Here is a 25830-nt window from a genome sequence, read left to right on the forward strand (position 1 = left end):
CTCCCCCTCACCCCCAACTAAGGAGAAGCAGAGCAGGCTCAGACACGACCGATCTCCGCGCTCTCCCTCCCCCCAGCATTGCCAGGGCACAGCCCCCGGATTTCTTCCTCAACTGCCAGGCCGGGCCGGCTCCTCCCCCGGGCTTCTTGGCAGCCGGCCCCAGGCCCCGGCCCCGGCATGAATTCCGCGGGCCTACAGCGCCCGAGGAAGGCCGCAGCCGCATTCGCGGCAGACCCGGGGGAACCCGCCTTCCCTCAGCTCCCTCAGCAGGACAAACCTGGCCGAACCCACCTTGGAGCCGGAGACACACGGGCGGTTGGCGAAGGTCACGGAATGGAACTGCCGCTACTGCCGCGCTCGGGACGCTGGGAAAAGAACCGCCAACGAGAGGAGAGGCTAGAACGTCTCCGGCGGCGGCGCCCCTCCCGCTAGCAAGGCCCGCTACCTCAGCTAAAGTGCGCTCTGCCCTCGCCTCAGCGCCCCCTGCCGGCAAGGGCCCCTCAGCGCCCTTCCCCCGCCATGCAACCTACTCAGTGACTTTCCGTTCCCCACTGCACGCCTGCAAGAAAACCCGCGCTTCTCAACGCCCTGTCTCTTATTGCGCCCCCCGCCAATTGCCTTAAAGCCCGCTCGAGGCCCTGCCTCCCCACAGCACCCGCTACTGCGGAAGAGCCCGCTCAGCGCTATGCCCACCATTACTCCCCCGGAGGAGATAGTTCAGAGCCCTGCCCCTTCCCCTATAGCCCTTCGGTGGGGGGAGGGAGCACGCTCAGCTGTTCCTTCAGTGCGACTTCAACCCAGCGCAATAGCCCCCCTGCACTGCCCCGATGGAGAGAAACCCCAACAGCCCTTAGTCCCCCCCACAGCGCCTCCTGCGGGAAGGAACACAACCCGTGTCCTGCATGGCCTTCCCCATGCAGCCTGGGGGGTGGCTTGTTTTAGAAGCAGGGAGCAGGATTTGCCAGGTGGGAGTCATACGGGTTATGGGGTGTGTGTAACTTATGGGGATGGTTACACGGGGATGCTATTGTCCGGGAGATTCTAGGGGCATTTGCTGACCGTGGCTGGGATTCAGGGAGGGAGAGGTGCATTACCCTGGCATGCGGGAGACGTTGGCAGGGATGCAGGAAGGAAAGGGTGCAGTTGGGTTGGTGCCCTACGAGATGTGGGAGGGGAGGAAGCTGTAGTGGGGGGTTATCCATAGCACTGCACGAAGGATTTGTAAGGACCAAGAAGAGATGTGAAGGGACCTTCGCGCAAGGCAGCGCAGGAAACGGAGCACCTCGCGTCCTGGCCGCGGCTGCGCAGTGTGAGCACGTGGCTGGAGGGCGGGGCTGCAGGGGGCGGAGCCAGCCAACCGCGCGGGGTGCACGTGGCAGCGCAAGGGCTCTGCGAGTTCGGGTCCGGCCGGCTGTCGCGCGGGAAACCTGACCTCTAGCCCGGCTCTTTACGGCCCGGTTCCCGCCATGCTGCGGAAGCTCACACTCGACCAGATCAGTGACTGGTTCACTCTTGGCAAGACCGTCACCAACGTCGAGTTACTGGGCGATGAGCCTCAGGCCGCCATATCCGCCCCCCGCCGCGGCGCCAGGCCCGCAGTGCGGGAGCCGCCCGCCGCCGGGTGAGTATGGGAGCCGCCCGGGGAGGGGAGCGGTGCAGTGGTTTGACCCCGCCGCCGGGCCGGGGTTATTCCCCCTGCTTTTGACACGGATCTGGAGCGGGTCCCAGCTGTGGCCTGCCCCACTGCTGTGGCTGTTTCCTTGGGCGGGGAGGTGGTGGGGAGCGGCCTGGGGACAGGGCCGGCTTTAGGCCAATTCCACCGAATCGGGCCCTGCGCCTAAGAGGCCCCGCACCCAGTGGCAGGGCTGCCAGGTGGGGGCAAGTGGCCGAGAATCCCTTCCCTGGCTAGAGGCTCCTTTTTAATTTTTACTCAGCCGGCGGCACTCCAAGTCTTCGGCGGCACTTCAGCGGCGGGTCCTTCACTCGCTCCGGGTCTTCGGCAGCTCTTCGGCAGCAGGTCCTTCAGTGCCGTCGAAGACCCGGAGCGAGTGAAGGACCCACCGCCGAAGACTAGGAGCGCCGCCCGGTGAGTACAAGCCCCAAGTGTTTTTTTTTATGTGGTTTTTTTTTTAGTCATCCCTGCTAGGGCCCTGTCAAAACTGTTCGAATCGGGCCCCGCACTTCCTAAAGCTGGCCCTGCCTGGGGATTAGCGGCAATAGAAAACTCTCTCTGCCCTGGTACCACAGACGGGGACCTTTGGCCCGCCCGAGGCTCCTGAGCAGCGGCGGGGAAGGAGATGGCCTGGCCCCGCAGTGGGGCTTGAACTGGGAGAGCCCTGGAGCCTTGCCAGGGGTGGGCTAATACTAGGACAAAACTATTGTGAGCCAAAACAGGCACACATTTGAGGAACGTAGCCATGAGGTGGGAGCTAAGATAGAGTGAAGTTCTTGAGAGACCACTAATTACAAGAGTGAAGTTATCTTAGCACATTTGGTTTGCCAGAAGATGTTACTTCTCCACAAGCCACAAGGTGGGTATGTCCTGCTTGAGGTTATTCAAACCCCCTCCCTGTTATCTGAATCCTTTCCTTTTCCCACATGTAGCTCATGTTGGGAGGAGTGTGGGGGCAAAAACAGGATTCAGATAACATGGAGATTTGGATAATAGAGAGTAGGTACCCCTGGCCAGGACTGTGAGGAGGAGGAGCCTACCTCCCTAGCTGTGGGGGAAGCTATCCAGCCTGCAGTTGAATGGCTTCTGCAGCAGCACAGGGAGTCCTCTGCAGCTCTGATGTCGTGGGAGTGAGTGAGCAGGGCTGTGACAGAGGAGCTGCAGAGGACTTTCTGTGCTGCCACAGTGCTGGTCACACCTGATTCCTGAAGGCTCCAGGTTCAGGGAAGGCTGTGGACTTGGCAGAGCAGAGTCCTGGCTTGGGGGCTGGTCTCTGCTCCTCCAGAACCGCAGCCTTGCTGTCACACATTGGGCTTGCAATAATCGGGAGGGCAGGAGTGGCAGCAAAGGGAGCCCTCTGCATCCTGCTGTTACAGGAGTGAATGAGCAGGGTCATGACAGCGGAGCTGCAAAGGGCTTGCTGCCACTCCTGCACTTATCCAAACACCCAATTATCTGAATAAAATCTCTGTCCCCCATGCTATTCGGATAATTGGGAGTATACTATGCTCATAAATCTTTGTGTCTTACTGTGAATACTCTGCTGTTGATCTCATTGTTTGAGGCTAGCCTTCTTTGGAAGCCCATGTTAGTTATAGATTACAGCAGAGTGATGCTTTGACCATAAGTGATTGATTTTTCAGCCTTGATACCCTGACCGAACAAGGAAGTAGTTTCACAACTCCTTTACCTTTTTTTATTAGAAAATGGCAAAATAGAAAGATACCACTACTTAAGTGGACTCCCATAGCAGAGATCTAGTGCATATAGCTAAAATGTTCATTGTATTAAAAAAATTAGCCTTTTTTTTTTTTTTTTAGCTACACCAGAGAAGGTCAACTCTGGAATGCATAGTATAGGATGTTGGAGTCCTGGAATTGTAAACATTTAATTACTTTTCACTTTCTCTTGCAGAGCGAAAGCTCAAAGTATAACTTCTTGGTCATTTGGGACATTTGACGGTGAAAAAAATGTCCATCAAAAGGCTCAACAGGTTAATCCCCTCTCTTAGGTCTCAGGAATCATGGGATATGCCCCTTTCACTTCTTCCCACCAAAGTCTCCCTGTTCTCAAACAGTCATTGCTCCCTGTGGACTTCCTGAGAATTGTAGGAAAGGAACTCTGCTTCTGCAGACCTGATTGTTGCATGATGGTGAGGCTAGAGTGAGTGACCAGGAGAGTGTTCACTCCCTTCCTTTAGACCTACTTGATAATGCTCATTAGTTTCAGGAGGCTTTTTGTAGGGCTACTGCCACTATGAGATGTAAGCTCACTGGGGACCCATCCCCCCCCTCTGGGTATGTCTGCGCAGCCTGTGGCAGTGAGTCTCAGAGCCTGGGTCAACAGACCTGGGCTTGTGCTATGGTGCTAAAAACAGCTGTGTAAACCTTGCCACTCAGTCCCAAGTGCAGCTGTTTCCTGAGTGTGCATCTCGGACTTGCTGCTGGTTGTAACATAGATATACTCGCTGAGCGTTAGGATGCTTGTGAGGGTTCACTCTCGTTTCCCAGGGTTTGTCATAGACTCTCCAATGAATTAGTAAATATTCTAAAAAGAACAATGAGTACCTGTGGCACCTTAGAGACTAACAAATTTATTTGAGCATAAGCTTTCATGGGCTAAAACTCACTTCATCGGATGCATGCAGTGGAAAATACAGTAGGAAGATATATATACACAGAGAGCATGAAAAAATGGGTGTTGCCATACCAACTGTAACGAGTAATTAATTAAGGTAAGCTTTTAGGTGAGCTATTATCAGCAGGAGAAAAAAAAAACGTGTAGTGATAATCAGGATGGCCCATTTCCAACAGTTGACAAGAAGGTGTGAGTAACAGTAGGGGGAAAAATGAGCATGGAGAAACAGTTTTTACTTTGTATAATGACCCATCCACTCCCAGTCATTATTCAAGCCTAATCTAAAGCTCAGAAGGTATGGGGAGGCCTGTTCCTATGGGTGTGAAAAACTATTCCATGTCTAGAGTTATAGGCAGTTATAAGAGTATAAGCTCTTAGGAAAACGAATTCATGCTTAACTAAACTTTCAGAAAAAAAAATTATATTTTTTGAGACTGCCTTGCAAACACTAAATGAAGGCAAGGTAGAAGATAGTGACCTTTATCTCATGAGTGTGTTTTCCAGGTAGTTTTTCATACTTGGAATGTTCTTTGTATTTCCAAGCTTTTCAGAGTTTAGTGTGTTAAAAATTCTAATGTGTTCTTGTTTTGACTACTCAACCTTAACTTCATTGTAACCTTTATTTTTTAATCTGGAAATCTATAGATGAATATCTCTCAAAGCTTCAGTTTTCCTTTCTCTACGTGTTGAGGAACTCTATCGAAGTGTCTTACTGGTATACTGTTGTAGGAGAATAAGCAGAGGAAGTGTTTCTCCATAGTGCCTCTGTGAAAAGAAACTTAGAATTGGGGCCATTTTTTTTTAAATGGTGTGACAGACTAACAAAAGGAAAGAACATCTGGAGAAAGAAGCTTTATGTGTAACAAAAGTGTGCAGAAATCTTTCTTCTGTGATGATGCGAGTTAAATCTAGCCCTTTCACAATTGCAGCAAAAGTGGGTTTTTGCATCATGTTCATGGATTTTTCTGCTCTAATTGTGCCAGTTGCGGCCACAGTTACTACATGTCACTTGAGTCTAATACAAGGGTAGGCAAACTATCGCATGCCTGCCAAAGGCAGCATGCGAGCTGATTTTTCAGTGGCACTCACACTGCCTGTGTCCTGGCCACCGGTCCGGGGGGCTCTGCATTTTAATTTAATTTTAAATGAAGCTTTACATACAGCAATAGTTTAGTTATATATTATAGAGTTATAGAAAGAGACCTTCTGAAAACATTAAAATGTATTACTGGCACGCGAAACCTTAAATTAGAGTGAATAAATGAAGACTCGGCTCACCACTTCTGAAAGGTTGCCGAGCCTTGGTCTAATACAACTTTATTATGACCCCATATTGATGGCTTGAGGCAACAACTAAAATTGAAACTTTTGTGTGTGTGTGTGGTTTTTTTAATTTCAAATGCTCAAGTAATATATATCTTCTGGAACAGGTTTTCAGACTCATTCACCACTATAGAAAGCTGATTCTGTAAGATACCAAATCACTGAAAGTTATTCTGCAGCCCTGATTAAGAATTAACTTTTTCAAAGAAAAGCAAGGAGATGAAGTAAAACCACATTTATTTTGAAATAAAAAGGTATCTCTAAATCTCTTCAAGGAGAGAGAACCAGCCACCAAAGCTAGTTAAATATCTAGATTGTTTCTCTTCATTTGAGGAGCTTTGCAGTATTGCAATGTATGCAGAAAACCGTTCAGAAAACTAACCATAAACAGTACAATGTTATAACGTTTGATTATTTTCTCTTTACAAGTTCTTGTTGGACTTGTGAAATAGTTTTCATCATCAGAACTTCTCCTCAGTTATATTGAATAAATTGATTACTGTTTTAAAACATACCTCATACACTGTATATTGTTTCCTTAGAAGAATCTCAAAAAACTATGTAGATTACTGAACAGAAGTCCCTGCTAACATTTTGCACAGTGATCGGATTTTGAAATATGGATAATAGCTATTGCTTATTACAGTAGATGCTATAGGTACAGTACAAACAGGATAGTTTCATCATTTTTTGGAAAGATCTACAGTTATATTTTTTATCTCTTTATATTAAAAGGTTCCTTTAAACACAACATCTTTGGAATAGTAATGGTAAAAAGGGTAATGATTTTAATTAAAGTTTGTAAAATGTATAGAGACTATAATTAGGGATTTAAAATTCTGAGGTTGCAACAAAGGGGAGCATGTCATATTTCTTATTCCTATATGTTTTTACGTCTCTGAATTGGGATGATAAAAGGGAATTCAGATAACTGAAGAAAAATTTTAACTTGATGGATAGTAATATGGAAGATTCCAGATTCGGTGAGAAAAAGTGGGAAACATGCTCTGTGTATTTTTGTCAACGTAACTTGAAACTGTGGGAATTTCATCTTTGTCCGATTTGTTAGAGCTGTCACCAGGCACTGTGAAGTGTTCAGAGCAATTTGTATTCCATACATCTACCAGTTGGTCTTGTTGGTTTTCCTTCTCAATAGTAGTTAGGAAATCTTTTAAAACTTGCTTGAATATGTAGACTATTTCCCAAGGTAAGACATCATTTTCTGCCAAAACTTCACGAAATCTAGAAACGAAAAGAAAAGAATTGAAATCTAATTTGTCAGTGCTGAAAACTATTCCAGCACACTTTTCTTCCTCTTCCCTTTTTTTAGGGGAAAAAACTATTTTCTGGCCTCACTTGTTTCTTTTCTTCTAAAAAATAAAAAAGCTCCTACAATGCATTTGGATGCAGTACAACTGTTAAGATCAGTGGATACTAGGGTGTTTTTTTGTATTAAGCCATCTTGGTAAATTGATTCAAACTGACTTTGCCCTCAAGTATTTTCTGGGCTTTAAAGGGAGCATAGGTTCTGTTCTTCCCACACAGCCCTGGAAAATATATAAAAATACATCATTTGGGGAATTTATATATAAAAATCACATAGAAAAAGTTAATTATTAATGTGTGTTTTAACTAAATGTTGAGACATGCTTAATTGCAATCCCTTTAAAATGTGAAGAGATTGGAGGCTTGTATGTAAAATGTTGTTGTGTTAATACTCTAACTCAATTCTGTGGTCATCAGGTAAATGATGGGTGTCAGATGTCTAAGCATTGTATACCTCTCTGGTACTTTGAAGATCATGCAATAAAAAGGCATTATAGAAGACAGTGTACTGTGTTATAAAATTAAAGAGTTTTATTTCTAGAAAAGCTATAGGAAGCTATACAAATAAGTCTTCATTTAAATTTCTAATCATTGTTACTTTGGGGAAAAAAACACAACCAAATTTTAACAACTTTGAACTGGAATGTTGAACTAGAATAAGGGGGAAATTAATTGCCTAGAAAGTGACAATTACAATAATAAGAAAGAAAAATTGTTACCTGCTAAGAACAGTTCCAGTTTGGCAAGGTTGAATTTGTGAACAAAGGACTTCAAGCTGCCTTTGTTCAGTAGCTGGGATTGTGGCTTGCGGATTTTGGTAGTTCTTCAACCAGTTGTAATCCACACCATTTTTCTGGACTTTTTGTTCATTTTCAATCTCTTGTACTAATCTTTCACGTTCTTTCAGGTGCCATTTCAATTCCCTCAGCAGGGTCTTGGTCACTACTTCTGAGCCAGGATATTGTGCAGATTTGTAGGAATCATTTTTTGACCATTTCATCCAACCAAAAAGCGGCATTTTGTAGCTATGAGAAGATTGAAGATTATAGCGCTTTGTATTGTAAACTGTAGTGTTTGTTTTCCATGAAAAAGATTAATGGAAAATTCAGAATGCTTTTTGTGGTGCATTGATATAGATGGGCATATGCTCAATGTTAAAATATTTTGCAATACAGTTTAAGAAATAACTGATCAAAGCCTCCAAACTCAAATTAAATCTGACACGTTACAATTTTTACAAAGATTGAAAGAGACTTGTAGCAGTTTATCTCTTCAATTGTTTTATCTGCACCATTAAATCATACTAAAATTTACTAGACTTTGAAACTGAATTGTCATCCGAAGTAGAAAATATCATTTGATAAATTGTCACCCTGAAATGCTTTTAACATATGACGTTCAAAATAATAAACTTGCAGTTAAAGCAATTCTTAAGCAGTTGTTGATCAATTTTTAGAGATAGGTAGTGTGATTCTGCATTTTTCACTCTTTAAAATTCCATACCTGTATTTTATTTTCAATAAATTTTCTTATTTACTCATTAGCATTTGGAAAACTATAATAGAAATAGTTTAAATTACATATTTTTATTTTGTACGTGTAACTTGTAGTCACATTTATTACAAAACAGTACACTAACTTGGGTAAAATAACATACTGTACCTTTGATGCACTTGTTTGTGAACAAGTTGTTGCGGTTGAGTTTGCTGGAATTGAGATCTTTTCTTATTCTAGCATATTCTGTTTCCAGACTAGCCACTATTGAAAGAAAAAGAGTTTCCCCATTTACTCACTTAAACTGTGCTTGGAAGAATAACTATCTGGACTGAGCATGAGATTTCGATTCCTTCTGTTTTTAAGCTTAATTCATCTTGTAAAGTAGAGAGCAATCCTGTTGACCTAGCATTGGCAACCAAGTACTTTCCACAAAGTCCATTAAGGTCTCCTACCTTTGAATTGAGTTCTGCCTATGGCAGCAATTTAAAAAAAGATGGCAGCGATTTCAGATGCTTGTTGCTGAATACATCCAAAGGTATTGTTGGTCGTCAGACGAATAATGATATCTGAAGCAGCTACAGATGCGCTCCTAGCTAAAGTTAAGACTGTCACATGATGTGATGCTTGGCTGTGCATAGCTGTAGGTCACAATTTGGTGCTGTATTTTTATGCCTTTAGAGCTCTAAAAATAACTGTTCCTTTTATTGTCTGTCTAAACTTTCAGATCATTTAGATGCTAAAAATTTTTCCTCTTCTGTTAGTGTGGGGGAAATGTATATTAGGCTGTTTCTGTTTACAGTTGTAAATGTGTAACAATAATCATTTTCTGGTTAGATCTTGTGAAAGCTCATCTTAACTGAGCAGTGACCGTAAAGAGCGACTTACAAGGTAGTTGCTCAGAGATTTTTAGGCTATTGTAATACTCTGTTTTCTGATGAATTTCATCTCATAGTATTAAAACTGTTTTTAGTTGTAGTGTTTAGCTGTTAGCATTTTTAATTATCATTTCAAATGTAGTTAAAGAAGCAACTTTGCAACACTACAGTACCCCATGGAAAATATATTAATCTAATTATAATGGATAAAGGGTTAGAACAATGGCATAAATTAAATTCAGACTGAAGTAAAAACAGGATTTTAAGCCTTACCATAGAGTTTTTTTCCTCCCTTAACTGAACGTGTATCTCTTGTTCTTTTTTCTTGTTGATTATATTGGAAAATATCCACTTCAAGATTCATTTTCAGGGATGATATTGTTCATGCTAAAGGTCGCTGAAGCAGCCATTTTCCGTTCCAGTTATCAGGTCTGTTCCTATTAATCTAAACAGCAGGCATGATATATGAAATGTCTTCTATTCTGCTCTCTGTATTGTTTGTTTTAATGACTCTCTCGTCTACTATAAGTATTGTTCTCTCCTGCTTTTACCTCTCCACTGTTTTGTTGAACTGTTGGAAGAACAGGGGTTGTGTAAATCTGTTCCAAATGTCATGCAACATAAAGGATGACGTGTATGGATGTTATTAAAGCTGATACTACTTATACATTGGAAAAATTCAGATGTCAGTATTAATCATCTTCAACTGGAAGGTTTTCACATTGCATTGTATATGGTACTATGAAAAAGGAAAAGAGCTGGGCTTATAATGACAGAACTGTCGTCACAAATTTTCAGTTGAAATTAAAATGTTTCCTGCCACCTCTCTTCCAGTATAGTTAGTGTGTCACCACTTTTTCCCCCCAAAAAGTATATCAAATTGTATTGTATCAGAAAATAAACTGTTGTACAATACATAGATTCTAGGACGGGAAGGGACCTAGAGTCCAGTCCCCTGCCCACATGGCAGGACCAAATACTGTCTAGACATTCCCTGATAGACATTTATCTAACCTACTCTTAAATATCTCCAGAGATGAAGATTCCACAACCTCCCTAGGCAATTTATTCCAGTGTTTAACCACCCTGACAGGAACTTTTTCCTAATGTCCAACCTAGACCTCCCTTGCTGCAGTTTAAACCCATTGCTTCTTGTTCTATCCTTAGAGACTAAGGTGAACAAGTTTTCTCCCTCCTCCTTATGACACCCTTTTAGATACCTGAAAACTGCTATCATGTCCCCTCTCAGTCTTCTCTTTTTCAAACTAAACAAACCCAATTCTTTCAGCCTTCCTTCATAGGTCATGTTCTCAAGACCTTTAATCATTCTTGTTGCTTTTCTCTGGACCTTCTCCAATTTCTCCACATCTTTCTTGAAATGCAGTGCCCAGAACTGGACACAATACTCCAGTTGAGGCCTAACCAGCGCAGAGTAGAGCGGAAGAATGATTTCTCGTGTCTTGCTCACAACACACCTGTTAATACATCCCAGAATCATGTTTGCTTTTTTTGCAATAGCATCACACTGTTGACTCATATTTAGCTTGTGGTCCACTATAACCCCTAGATCCCTTTCTGCCGTATCCTTCCTAGATAATCTCTTCCCATTCTGTATGTGTGAAACTGATTTTTCCTTCCTAAATGGAGCACTTTGCATTTGTCTTTGTTAAACTTCATCCTGTTTACCTCAGACCATTTCTCCAGGTCATTTTGAATTATGACCCTGTCCTCCAAAGCAGTTGCAATCCCTCCCAGTTTGGTATCATCCGCAAACTTAATAAGCGTACTTTCTATGCCAATATCTAAGTTATTGATGAAGATCTTGAACAGAACCAGTCCCAAAACAGATTCCTGCGGAACCCCACTTGTTATGCCTTTCCAGCAGGCTTGGGAACCATTAATAACAACTCTCTGAGTACGGTTATCCAGCCACTTATGCACCCACCTTATAGTAGCCCCATCTAAATTGTATTTGCCTAATTTATCGATAAGAATATCATGCGAGACTGTATCAAATGCCTTACTAAAGTCTAGGTATACCACATCCACAGCTTATCCACAAGACTCGTTATCCTATCAAAGAAAGCTATCAGATTGGTTTGACACGATTTGTTCTTTACAAATCCATGCTGGCTATTCCCTGTCACTTTACCACCTTCCAAGTGTTTGCAGATGATTTCCTTAATTACTTGCTCCATTATCTTCCCTGGCACAGAAGTTAAACTAACTGGTCTGTAGTTTCCTGGGTTGTTTTTATTTCCCTTTTTATAGATGGGCACTATATTTGCCCTTTTCTAGTCTTCTGGAATCTCTCCCGTCTCCCATGATTTTCCAAAGATAATAGTTATAGGCTCAGATACCTCCTCTATTAGCTACTTGAGTATTCATGGACAATATAAACTTTAAAAAGCAAGCAGGTGAATACTGGAAGATACATGACTTTAAAACCACAGTGAGCAGTCTTTAAAGATATTGTATCTACAGTGCTTTGCTTGTTACCTTAATGTATTTTGTGGGGATATAAATTGAAAATGTTTAACATTCTACTGGCATAAAACAGTGAAACTCAGCATCCATACTATATATGCCTTCAGATCCCGATTCAGTGAGGAATTAGGGATGATTCAAAGCAGAGCAATAGTTAATCTGGTCTGATATCCAGTGGCCAATCCTGAATGCTTCCTCGGGAGGCATAATTCCTACCACTTACCAGAGTACCATTAGGTGGACATTTCTACTTGGCCTCAGCTGGTAAATTAGCTTATACCCTGAAGTATTAAGGAATTTTATCAGAATTAGTAAATTATAGCTGCTATTATTACTTACATAAATAAATTCTTATTAAAAATTACTAAGCTGTTTGCCTCAATGATATCCTTCACGTAGTTCCATAGTTAAATTACAAATGGCACAAAGTATTTCCTTCTTAACATTAAATATGTGGCCTTTAAATTGTGAGTGCTCTCTGGTTCTTATTTTATTGGAAATAGATGCATCTAACTGGCTTTTTTGAGATCATTCATTATGTTAGCAATCTGTACTCTTTCTCATCACTCTTGTTTTTCCTTCCTCACCTAGTAGACCTGGGGGAAAACTTTCAGAAGCACTTAAATCACACTTTCAAAAGTGATTTAGGCACTTAGGAGCATAGGTCTCATTGACTTTAAGACTTAGGAACCTCAGTAACTTCTGAAAATTTTACCCGTAGTCCTTTAACCTCCTTCTCTCCACCCACCCCCAAATCAGTACATTTTTACCATTTTCATTGTCCTCCTCTGAATCTTTTTCAGTCATTTTTAAGATATAATGACAAAAACTATGTGTAATACTTAGGTGAAACCATACCATCAGTTGATACAATTCTGTATATTTTTCCTATCTCTTGCTCAATACAGCAGAATTTATTTTGCTGCTGCAGATCAAGCAGATGTCTTCAATTAGTTTTCCACAATATTTTTTAGCTCTTTCCTGAGATAAATAAATAACAATAATCAGTGTATAGAAAAATCTCAAATTGTAGGCTTACCTTGCAATTTTCTCTAACTTAAACTGCCCATTGTGTTGCCCAGTTATCTAGTTTCCTTACGTTCTTCAGGAATTGATCACAATCCTTCCTATAAATTTACTAATTTAAATTTTGTCATCAAATTGTTACCACAACATTTACCTCCTTTTCTAGATCACAGTAAATGTATGGAATGCTATTTCTAGTATTCTACTTGGGGTGCCCCACTGTTATACATGTGGCGAGTTGGCAATGTACTCAACCGTTGCTGCTTCTCCATTTTAATTAATAATAGCCCTTTCTGAACTTCAGTGGTAGCTCCTCTTGTTACGCAGATAAGGCCAGAAGGCAGCCAGACACCTTTTGGACTCACTTGCCTTCTCTCCCATCTCCATTTCTTAGACTTCCTCTTGACTTGTTTAGCAGGGCAGCTGTGTGTTCATTCGTGCGCTCTCTCGTAGCAAGAAGTGCATGTGCCAGAGTGAACTACTTGCTTGAATCTCTTTAAGCAGTTTTGATAAGATCCTTCCTTATGAATATGTTGAACAGAATTGGTCCCAGTACAGACCCCTGGGGGACACCACTATTTATCTCTTTCCATTCTGAAAACGGACTATTTATTCCTACCCTTTGTCTCCTATTTTTAACTACTTACTGATCCATAAGAGGACCTTCCATCTTATTCCATGACTGCTTACTTTGCTTAAGAGCCTTTGGTTAGGGACTGTGTGAAAGACTTTCTAAAAGTCCAAGTACATTATATCCACTGGATCACCCTTATCGACATGCTTGTTGCCCCCCCCCAAAAGATTTCTAGTAGATTGGTGAGGCATGATTTCCCTCTACAAAAACCATGTTGCCTCTTCCTCCAACTAATCATGTTCATATATGTTTCTGATAATTCTGTTCTTTACTATAGTTTCAACCAATTTGCCTGGTACTGAAGTTAGGCTTACCGGCCTGTAATTGCCAGGATTGGCTCTGGAGCCTTTTTTAAAAATTGGCATCACATTAGCTATCCTCCAGTTATCTGGTACAGAAGCCGATTTAAATTATAGGTTACATACCACAGTTCTGCAATTTCAAATTTGAGTTCCTTCAGAACTCTTGGATGAATACCATCTGGTCCTGGTGACTTATTACTGTTTAATTGATCAGTTTGTTCCAAAACCTTCTCTTAATGACACCTCAATCTGGGCCAGTTGCTCAGATTTGTCACCTAAAAAAAATGGCTCAGGTTTGGGACTCTCCCTCACATCCTCAGAACATTGATGCAAAGAATTAATTTAGTTTCTCCGGAATGGCCTTATCATCCTTGAGTGCTCTTCTAGCATTTCAATTGTCCAGTGGCCCCACTGATTGCTTAGCAGGCTTCCTGCTTCTGGTGAACTTCATTTTTTTTTCTGTTTCTTTTTGCGTCTTTAGCCAGCTGTTTTTCAAATTCTTTTTTGGCCTTCCTAATTATATTTTTACACTTCATTTGCCAGAGTTTATGCTCCTTTCTATTTTTCTCAATTGGATTTAACTTCCAATTTTTTAAAAGGATGCCTTTTTGTCTCTAACCACTTCTATTTATTTAGCCACGGTGGCACTGTTTTGGTCCTCTCACTGTTTTTTAATTTGGTATATACATGGTTCAAAAAAGAATTAGATGGAGGATAGGTCCATCAGTGGCTTTTAGTCAGGCTGGGCAGGGATGGTGTCCCTAGTCTCTGTTTGCCAGAAGCTGGGAATGGGCGACGGGGGATGGATCACTTGATGATTACCTGTTCTGGTCATTCCTTCTAAAAGCACCTGGCTTTGGCCACTGTCGAAAGACAGGATACTGGGCTAGATGGACCTTTGGGCTGACCCCGTATGGCCATTCTTATGTTTTTACATTTAAATTGAGCCTCTAAACTTTAAAAAGTTTCCATGCAGCTTGTAGGGATTTCACCTTTGGCACTGTACCTTCTAATTTCTGTTTAACTTCCTCATTTTTGCGTAGTTCCCCTTTCTGAAATTAAATACTACTATGGTGGGCTGCTGTAGTGTTCCCCCTCTCCTGCAGGATGAGGGGGACAGGGCAGAGATGGTCCAGTCAAAACCATAGAAAGTTCTCTGAATGCTGAAAGGACCAAGGATCCTTGCTTTGGCTAGTTCTGCCCCTAACTGCTGAAGTCTCTGGCTGGATCCTCTCTGCAGTTTTCCACCAAACCTGCACAGCAGGGGGTATGATCAGTTACTAAAAGCGTGTCTATGAGACACTGGGTGTGTAAATAGAAAGCTAAATTACAGCTCCAAGTGTAGAATACTCTGTAGCTGCTTCTACTAAGTCCTCATCTGCCTCTTTGAAGCCACGCTCTTCCTAGGATAATTTAGACTGCAAATGGAGCTCTGGGGAGGAACTTTGAGCTGGTGGCCACCCAAATGACTTGATCTATTCCCTGAGCATTTCACAGTCATGATCTCCATCCTGGTCCCTACTGTTATAAGCATGGAATTACTATCCATATAGATTCTATGGTACAGTTAGGTTAATTTAATACTCCTGGGGGAATTCTGCGCCACTGTGCATGCGCAGAATTCATGTCCCCCTGCAGATTTCTTTGCTTCCCTACAGCAAAATGACTTTCTGACAGAAAAGCAAAGGGAAGCCTCATGAGTGGTCACATGTCTCTCCCCAGGAGTGCGGTCGTATCGTTTCAGGCACCCAGAGCACCCAGTGGAGAGGTAAATCACTCCGGGGGGAGGGGCTGGGGATACCTAAAGCTGGTGGCTCCTACCTTGCACCGGGCTCAGCTACTAGCTTCCTCTTTACTGTAAGGAGCGGTTGGGGCTGGGACAGACGCATTCCCAGAAACCTCCCCTGGCAGCAGGAAGCTTTCTGCCCCCATTGCTCCTCAGCCACAAGGGGGAGAGGTCACTGTATGGGGAGCTGCTCCCCTGTCCACCCAACTCTTGTGCATCTGGACCCCCCCATAGTCAGATCCCCCTCACCAAGCCTCACTCCCTCTGCACCCAGAATGCCCCCACCAAACCTCCCATACCCAAACCCCAACCCAACAGAGCCTCACCCCCTGCATCCAGAGCCCTCTGCACCCAGACCCCTCCACCAAGCCCCATCCTCCCTGCATCTAGACCCTCATCCCTGAACCAAGACCACCCCCTGCTGAGCCTATCATACTCCAACTCCCACCCTGACAAACCCCTTCCGCTCTGCACCTGGACCACCCTGTCAAGCCTGCTGTACATAGATCTCCACCCCACTGAGCCACAACCAGCTTCGCCTGGACCCCCAAACCCCTAAGCCTCATTCCCCCAGCACCTAACCCCCCCCCTTGCTGAGCCCCATGTAGAGCTCCAACCACCTTCACCCTCCAGCAAGCCCCTGTGCATCCAGATCTCCCCCCACACCTGGATCCCCCCTTCTGAGCCCCCACCCCAACAGAACCCTCTCATCCTACACCAAGCCCCTCTACACTTGGATCCTGCTGGGCTGAACCAGCTTGCCCCACACCTGGATTGAGGGCCATGGCTGGGTGTGCATGAGTGTCCCTCTCACTTGCTATCTTGGTGTGCCTGGTGTGGAGGGCCCTGGAATGTTTTGGGGGCAGGCCCGGCCCTTGCACTGTGTCAGGGTTGGGTACAGCCTCACCGCTGAATCCCTGTCCTGTGGGGGGGGGCGGGGGGCATGCAGGGTGATCTCCCACCTCTGGGCAGCCAGTGGCCTGTGCTCCCACCTGCCATGCTGGAACCTGCACATTTATTTATTGACAAATAAAATAAGCAGAATTTTGCAGAATTTTAAAATATGGTGTACATAAATTTTATATTTTTGTTGCAGAATTCCCTCAAGAGTAATTTCGGATTTTTCTTCATTTGACTATGCTTTCTTTCACATATAGTGCCACTCTTCCGCCAGTTTTACCTGTTCTGTCCTGCCGATATACAGTAACTCCTCGTTTAACGATGTAGTTATGTTCTTGAAAAATGCAACTTTAAGCAAAACGATGTTAAGCGAATCCAATTTTTCCATAAGAATTAATATAAATGTGTGTGGGGTTAGGTTCCAGGGAAAAAAATTTCCCTAGACAAAAGACATTCTATAAATATACAGTATACGTTTTAAACTTAAACAATTTAATACAGGTATAAATTTTAAACAATTTTAAACAAACAATTTAATACTGCACTCAGCAACGATGATTGTGAAGCTTGGTAGAGGTGGTAGAGTCAGAGGGTGGATCGTCTGGCTGCTCTTCTTGCTGTTCTTGCTGAACTTTTCCAACTTGAAAAAACACATCTAGAGATTGTTTTGCTTTCCTTTTTTTTTAATTTGTAAATTTCTTTATAGCAATTCATTACATGACCAACTTTCCTAATCACTTTGGAGCTGCGTTCCCTGTCGGGATGGTCATCACTAAGGATTTGCAAGCCAGCTTCAGTCATTTGGAAAGCTTCAGAAAGACAGACATTTGGCAGTCAAATTTTGGTGGGTTTTTCTTCTTTTAGTCCTTGGCCCTCTTCTTCCATTGCTCTCATCACCTCTAGTCAAATCAGATCTTCATTGGTTAGCTCTTTTCCATGTGATTGCAGAAGTTATGTAATGTCAGATTCTTCCACCTCATCAAAACCCGCCTTCTTGGCCAAGCCAAGGATATCTTTTTTCATAGCGGGGACAGCATCTTTAAATCCTTTTAAGTCATTGACACATTCAGGCCGCAACATCCCCCCCACACTGTTCATGCATGCTGGAGTAACTTCAGCCCAGGACTCACTGATGTTATTGATGCATTTGAGGATGTTGTAGTCATGCCAAAATTGCTGAATCGTAGGCTTGCCTTCCCCATTGGTGCCTCTGATGAGCTAGTTGAAAGTATGGCATAAGTAATATGCCTTAAATGCAGCGATGGCTCCTTGGTCCATGGGTTGGATGAGTGATGTGGTGTTAGATGGCAGAAAGATAACTTTGACGTTTTCGCACAGGTCGTCCAGGTTGATTGGATGACCCGATGCATTATCAATAAATAATAAAATCTTGAAATCAAGATTTTCCTTGGCACAGTATTCCTTCCATGCAGGGACAGCATAGAGAGTCAGCCATTCTGAAAAAATAGCTCCAGTTATCCGTCCTTCTTACTGGATCTCCAAATGACCGGAAGGTGTTCCTTTGAAAATCCCTTGAGAGCGCGTGGTGTTTCAGATTGCTACACTGTCAGTGGTTTCATCTTCATGTCTCCGGCAGCATTACCACATAGAAGCAAGGTTAGGTGGTCTTTAGCTGCTTTAAATCCAGGTGCTGTCTTCTCCTCTCTGGAAATGTAAGCCTGTTCAGGCATCCTCTTCCAGTAGAGGCCTGATTCATCGACATTGAAGACGTGCTTAGGGGAGTAGTCACCTTCAATTATTTTCTTGAGATAGGGAATTTTTTAGCTGCTACAGTATCGGCATTAGCCGCCTCGCCGGACATCTTAGAATCATAGAATCATAGAATATCAGAGTTGGAAGGGACCTCAAGAGGTCATCTAGTCCAACCCCCTGCTCAAAGCAGGACCAATTCCCAACTAAATCATCCCAGCCAGGGCTTTGTCAAGCCTGACCTTAAAAACCTCTAAGGAAGGAGACTCCACCACCTCCCTAGGTAACGCATTCCAGTGTTTCACCACCCTCCTAGTGAAATAGTTTTTCCTGATATCCAACCTGGACCTCCCCCACTGCAACTTGAGACCATTGCTCCTTGTTCTGTCATCTGCCACCACTGAGAACAGCCGAGCTCCATCCTCTTTGGAACCCCCCTTCAGGTAGTTGAAGGCTGCTATCAAATCCCCCCTCATTCTTCTCTTCTGGAGACTAAACAATCCCAGTTCCCTCAGCCTCTCCTCATAAGTCATGTGCTCCAGACCCCTAATCATTTTTGTTGCCCTCCGCTGGACTCTTTCCAATTTTTCCACATCCTTCTTGTAGTGTGGGGCCCAAAACTGGACACAGTATTCCAGATGAGGCCTCACCATCTTGATGTTATGCAGGTGGAAGCGCCTCTTGAACCAATCAAACCATCCCCGACATGCTGTGAACATCTCTGTTCCTGATCCTTCACCTTGGTCTCTCTTCAAATTGTCATACACACTTTTTGCCTTTAGCCTGTATCACTAGCAAATTTAGAGGTATGTTCTGCTGGTTTTGGTCCTCTATCCACACTGAGAGAAGAAGCTCCATGTTTTCCATCAAAGTACTTCTTGATCGATTTATTTTTGTAGCACTAAGTGGTGTTATACACCGAGCACTAGCCCTGATCTTGTCGGCATTATTCCGAATTGTTCTCACAGTGGTCGGAGTAAGACCTAGAGTGATGTCAAAGTCTACTGCATGCTCGCCTGCATCAAAATGCCTTAAAATGTCTAATTTAGTACCCAAACTAATGGTTTTCCTGGTTTTCTTATTGCTAGTGGTACTGCTACTGCTAGGCACTCCACTATCACTTGCTAGGCGTTTTTGACTCATGATGCTGGGTGATACTGTACAGTACAATCACAATGAGCCCTCTATTATTACATTTAAAACAGACTTGCACAGGGCCACTGGAACAATGTCCTATATCAGCTCCTTGAGCCCCTTCTGTTTCTTTCTCATGCACGTTATAGCAGCTCCCCTTTCACCAAATCTCCCTGCAGTCACTAATCAGAGGATTTCTGGGGATCTGCTCACGAGCTTTTCCTAAAGCAACCGTGTTGATATCAGGTGGGATATTTCCCAGGGAATGCCTTGCTGCTAAATGATGAACTAGCACTCGACTAAGCCCTCAAGGGGCTCTTGTTGTTAATGTAGCCTCACACTCTACAAGGCAGGAGGGAGGGAGACAATAGACTTGGGCAGTGGCTGCAAACACTTCCCTGCAGAAACTGAAGGTGATGATGAACCCAGGCTATCTTGGCCTGCTGGAGCACCACTGCCTCCTCCGGATGGTGCATGCAATCGTTTACCTAGCAACCTGAATTTGGCCTCCAGGACTTCTCTTCTATCCTTCCCTGTGTCATTGGTACCTATATGTATCATGATCACCCAGCTTCTCCTCAGTACTACACATAAGTCTGTCTAGATGTCATGAGAGATCCGCAACCTTTGCACCTGGAAGGCAAGTCACCATGTGGTTTTCCTAGTCATCACAGACTCCGCTATCTGTGTTTCTAATGATTGAATTCTCCATTACTATTACCTGTCTCTTCCTAGTAATTGGTGTTCCCTCCCCAGGAGAGGTATCCTCAGTGTGAGAGGATACCATGACATCATCTGGGAGGAGGGACCCAACTATAGGATCATTTCCCTCTGCTCCAGTTTGATGTTCTCCTTCCCTGAGACTTACCTCCTCCTCAACAGCACAGAGGTGGTTAGACTGGGGGTGGGACCATTCTACTGTTTCCAGAAAGTCTCATCTATGTGTATCTGTCTCCTGTACCTCCTGCAGTTAAGCCACTCTGGTCTCCAAAGCCCGTGTGCAGTCTGTGAGGGACAGGAGCTCCTTGCACCGAATGCACACATACATCACCCGCCGAAAGGGCAGGTAATTGTACGTGCTGCATTCAGTGCAATAAACTGGATAGCCCCCACTCTGTTGCTGGACTTCTGGCTGCATTCTCTTTTTACTCCTGTAGCTAGCGCCCCCCCCCCCCCCCGCATTCTCAACTCCCTCGCAAAACCCCCCTGTTAGCTGCTCCTTTGGTCACTTAGGAATCTGCTTTTTAAACCCCTGTTCTCCCTGAGGAGCCCGGCCTCCTAGCTAAGGGTCGATAAGTGGTAAAGGGCTTGGGGATCAAAGCCTTGTTAAGAAGTTCTGTCAGCCTTGCCTAGCAGGCCGCTAGGCTCAGCATGCAGTCCCCCAAACAGACTACACTATATATACTTCAGTCAAGCAGCAAGCACACCACAAACACACATAGTAAAGATAACAAAGTCACCCCAAACGTAAATGTATATTTCTAGGAACAAAGAATGTAGGTCATATTTACAGGATGGAGTGTGCTATCCTGGAAAGCAGTGACTCTGAGAAGTGCTTAGGGGTTATGGTAGGTAATCAGCTTAACATGTGATCCCAGAGCAATGCTGTAGCCAAAAGGGCTAATACGATTCTTGGATGTATAAGCAGGGGACTATCAAGTAGGAATAGGGAGGTTGTATTACCTCTGTATTTAGCTACTGGAATACTGTGTCCAGGTCTGGTGTCCACAATTTAAGAAGGCTGTTGATAAATTGGGGAGGGTTCAGAGAAGTAGAATTGGAAAACATCTTGTTGTGAGAGTCTTGAACTCAATTTCCTTAACTTATCGGAGAGAAGGTTATAGCCTGATCATAGTTTTTAAGTACCTACATGGAGAAAAGTTATTTAATAGTGAGCTCTTCAGTCTAGCAGACAAAGGTATAACAAGATCCAATGGCTAGAAGCTGACACTAAACAAATTCAGGCTGGAAATAAGGCTCAGATTTTTAGTAGTGAAGGTAAATTAACTGTTGGAGTAATTTACCAAGGGCGTGGTGTTCATAGTGGTGGATTCTCCATCAATGGCAATTTTTAAATGAAGATAAGTTTTTCAAAAAAATTGTGTTCTAGTTGAAACAGGAATTAATTCAAGGAAGACCTGAACTGCACTTCAGATGATTCTTGAGCTCTGGTATGAGCTTTGTAGAACTGCTAGTGTGTTGTTTTTTCCTTTTAATTTTTAGCCTTGTGGTCTCTTGTGGTCAGACCACAATTGCAAGGCTGGCTGAGCATGTTTCCTCCTTCTCCTGAATAGTGTAGACTGACAGATCACTTCCTTCTATGATTTTGCTCTCCTTGTGATGGGTGAAGTCAGGATGTGCTTGAAATGGTACCTCTTCAATCCGTCTCAGTCTGCAGTGTTGATAATGGACGCTTCAGTATTATAATTCAAGGCCTCTAGGCACTAACCTTCATGTGGCTGTTTTGGAATTTAGCACAGTCTGCCTGGCCTACAAAGCATTTCTTTCCAGGGCTTGATCTAGGCTGAGTTACACTAACTTAGAAGCCTGCTACTTTGTTCCCTAGGATCATTTTTTGTTTTATGAAAGTTTCTAGCCTTTATGGTTGTGAAGAAGACCTTGTAAAGATGAACAGTGTGTAGCCACTATATAGAGGTCTGCAGAGAGTCCAAAACAATAGCTTGAGAGAGGGAAACTGCCTTATGCATCTCTATGATGGATTAATTTGTATGGTGAGTTACAATAATGTAAACTTTTCAATGATTTCACCTATTAAAGCATGTAAGAAAGGAGGGGGACAATTATGGTATGAAGGGTTACACAACCTGCTGTGACAGCTCATTTTAGTATCCTGAGTGAGTGGTTCATGTTGCTCTTCCAAATTGTCCTGTGGAAGCAAAAGACCAGAGGAGAGAAGATGGAGCTCAGAGATCACAAAGGGGAAGCCAATTCCACAGAGCTCAGCCGGGTATCCCAAGTGTCCTCTGATCACGAAGGTCATCCTTCCCCCAAACCCCTCTTTAGGTAGCAGGGGTGTTGTCTGCAATTGTGGTGAGTGTGTGGCTTTCTCCCCGGCGTTAGTGGCTGCTACTCTCTTTTGCTGTAGAGTTGGCAGGATACAGAAAGTCTCAAAGGCCTGGTCTACACTACGGGTTTAGGTCGACTTTAGCAGCGTTAAATCGAATTAAGCCTGGACACGTCCACACAACGAAGCCCTTTCTTTCGACTTAAAGGGCCCTTTAAACCGGTTTCTTTACACCACCTTCGACGAGGGGATTAGCGATAAAATCGGCCTTTGCGGGTCGGAATTGGGGTAGTGTGGACGGAATTCGACATTATTGGCCTCCGGGAGCTATCCCACAGTGCTTCATTGTGACCGTTCTGGACAGCACTCTCAACTCAGATGCACTGACCAGGTAGACAGGAAAAGACCCGCGAACGTTTGAATTTCATTTCCTGTTTGCCCAGCGTGGAGAGCACAGGTGACCACGCAGAGCTCATCAGCACAGGTAACCGTGATGGAGTCCTCCCAGGATCGCAAAAGAGCTCCAGCATGGACCGAACGGGAGGTACGGGATCTGCTCGCCATATGGGGAGATGAATCAGTGCTAGCTGAACTCCGTAGCAGTAAAAGAAATGGCAAAGTAGTAGAAAAGGTCTCCAAGGCCATGAAGGACCGGGGCCATAACAGGGACACACAGCAGTGCCGCGTGAAAGTTAAGGAGCTACGGCAAGCCTACCACAAAGCCAGAGAAGCAAATGGAAGGTCCGGGGCAGAGCCGCAAACTTGCCGCTTCTACGCGGAGCTGCATGCCATTCTAGGGGGTGCAGCCACCACTACCCCAACCGTGTGCTATGACTCCGTCAATGGAGAAACACACAGGGAAGACGGTTCGGGGAACGAGGAAGATGAGGATGGAGGTACTGTAGGTAGCTCACAGCAGCAAGGAAGCGGAGAAACCGGTTTTCCCAACAGCCAGGATATGTTTGTGACCCTGGACCTGGAACCAGTAACCCCCGAACTCACCCAAGACCCTCAGGGCACACAGGAGACCTCTGGTGAGTGTACCTTTGTAAATATTTGTAAACATTACACATGGTTTAAAAGCAAGCGTGTTTAATGATTAATTTGCCCTGGCAATCGCGGCCAGTACATCTACTGGAAAAGTCTGTTAACGTGTATGGGGATGGAGCGGAAATCCTCCAGGGACATCTCCAGAAAGCTCTCCTTCATGTACTCCCAAAGCCTTTGTAAAAGGTTTCTGGGGAGGGCTGCCTTATCCCGTCCGCCATGGTAGGACACTTTACCACGCCAGGCCAGTAGCACGTAGTCTGGAATCATTGCTTAACAAAGCATGGCAGCGTATGGTCCCGGTGTTTGCTGGCATGCAGACAATATCCATTCCTTATCTCTCTTTGTTATCCTCAGGAGAGTGATATCATTCACGGTCACCTGGTTGAAATGGGGTGATTTTATTAAGGGGACATTCAGAGGTGCCCGTTCCTGCTCTTCTGAACAGAAATGTTCCCTGCTGTTAACCACGCGGTAGGGGGAGGGGTGAAGTGATCATCCCAGAGAATCGTGTGTGTGTGTGGGGGGGGTGGTTTACTTGGGTTTGTGCCGCATGTTAACCCAGAAACCGCAGCCCCTCCTTTTACATTGAAAACCCATTTTAAATGGCCAACCCAATTCATCCTTGATATGGGAAATGCGCTGCTGTTTGAAACCTTTCCCGCATGTTAAGAAGGTTAAAAAAGCCAAAAGACTGTGGCTTACCATGGCTGCCTGCAAGCCGAAATATGTTGCCTGGGGCACTGCGTGAGTGATCTCTCATACCAAACCGGCAGGCAGAGGAAAAATGCGACCTTGTAATGAAAGAGTGTACCCATTGTTCTCTAAAATGTGTCTTTTTTTTAACCACCTCTCCCTTCTCCTCCACCAGCTGCAAATGTTTCTCCTTCGCAGAGGCTAGTGAACATTAGAAAGAGAAAACGGAGGACGCGGGACGATATGTTCACGGAGCTGCAGATGTCCTCCCACGCTGATAGAGCACAGCAGAATGCGTGGAGGCAGTCAATGTCAGACATGAGAAAAGCACAATATGAACGAGAGGAGAGGTGGCGGGCTGAATGGCGGGATGAAAAGAGCAAGTGGCGGGCTGAAGATGATAGGTGGCGTCAGCTTGCAGACAGACGGCAAGAGTCAATGCTCCGTCTGCTGGAGCATCAAACTGATATGCTCCAGCGTATGGTTGAGCTGCAGGAAAGGCAGCAGGAGCAGAGACCGCCGCTACAGCCCCTGTTTAACCAACAGCCCTCCTCCCCAAGTTCCATAGCCTTCTCACCCAGACGCCCAAGAACACGGTGGGGGGGCCTCCGGCCACCCAGTCACTCCACCCCAGATGATCGCCCAAGCATCAGAAGGCTGGCCTTCAATAAGAGTTAAAGTTTTAAAATGCAGTGTGTCCTTTTCCATCCCTTCTCCCCCACCCATCCCAGGCTACCTTGGCAATTATCCCCCTACTTCTGTGAGGAATTAATAAAGAATGCATGAATGTGAAAAAACAATGAATTTATTGCCTCTGCAAGCAGTGCTCGAATTGGGGTGGGGTGGGGTGGTTGGTTTACAGGGAAGTAGAGTGAACCGGGTCGGGCGGGGGGGGGGGGTTTGGAGGGTTCATCAAGGAGAAACAAACAGAAGTTTCACACAGTAGCCTGGCCAGTCACAAAACTCGTTTTCAAAGCTTCTCTGATGCGCACCACGCCCTGCTGTGCTCCTCTAACCGCCCTGGTGTCTGGCTGCGCGTAATCAGCGGCCAGGCGAGTTGCCTCAACCTCCCACCCTGCCATAAATGTCTCCCCCTTACTCTCACAGATATTGTGGAGCGCACAGCAAGCAGCAATAACAATGGGGATATTCTTTTCGCTGAGGTCTGAGCGAGTCAGTAAGCTGCGCCAGCACGCTTTTAAACGTCCAAATGCACATTCCACCACCATTCGGCACTTGCTCAGCCTATAGTTGAACAGGTCCTGACTACTGTCCAGGCTGCCTGTGTACGGCTTCATGAGCCATGGCATTAAGGGGTAGGCTGGGTCCCCAAGGATCACGATAGGCATTTCAACATCCCCAACGGTTACTTTCTGGTCCGGGAAGAAAGTCCCTTCCTCCAGCTTTCGAAACAGACCAGAGTTCCTGAAGACGCGAGCATCATGTACCTTTCCCGGCCATCCCACGTTGATGTTGGTGAAACGTCCCTTGTGATCCACCAGGGCTTGCAGCAGCATTGAAAAGTACCCCTTGCGGTTTATGTAGTCGGTGGCTTGGTGCTCCGGTGCCAAGATAGGGATATGGGTTCCGTCTATGGCCCCACCACAGTTTGGGAATCCCATTTCAGCAAAACCATCCACTATTGCCTGCACGTTGCCCAGAGTCACTACCCTTGATATCACCAGGTCTTTCATTGCCCTGGCAACTTGGATCACAGCAGCCCCCACCGTAGATTTGCCCACTCCAAATTGAT

The 25830-nt window shown here is 44.7% G+C and overlaps 2 protein-coding genes across 3 annotated transcripts in view; one reads left to right on the forward strand and one right to left on the reverse strand.

The window, feature by feature from the left end:
- The first annotated feature begins 1316 nt into the window (after positions 1 to 1316).
- Positions 1317 to 25830, forward strand: part of TDRD9 (tudor domain containing 9) — a 190906-nt gene continuing 166392 nt past the window's right edge. For both annotated transcript variants that reach the window (XM_024105141.3, XM_042858224.2), the window contains exon 1: positions 1317 to 1621. In XM_024105141.3, coding sequence (XP_023960909.3) covers positions 1467 to 1621 — 155 coding nt within the window. In that variant the 5' untranslated portion in view covers positions 1317 to 1466. The remainder of the gene's footprint in view (positions 1622 to 25830) is intronic.
- RD3L (RD3 like) lies at positions 6483 to 8011 on the reverse strand. Its single transcript, XM_005285815.4, has 2 exons — positions 7678 to 8011; positions 6483 to 6874 (listed from the first exon to the last, which is right to left on the reverse strand). The coding sequence occupies exons 1-2, from the start codon at positions 7974 to 7976 to the stop codon at positions 6577 to 6579; spliced, it is 597 nt and encodes a 198-aa protein (XP_005285872.1). The 5' UTR covers positions 7977 to 8011; the 3' UTR covers positions 6483 to 6576.

The sequence above is a fragment of the Chrysemys picta genome, chromosome 4 (genome assembly GCF_011386835.1).
Source record: "Chrysemys picta bellii isolate R12L10 chromosome 4, ASM1138683v2, whole genome shotgun sequence".
In the NCBI taxonomy this organism is placed as follows: domain Eukaryota; kingdom Metazoa; phylum Chordata; order Testudines; family Emydidae; genus Chrysemys; species Chrysemys picta.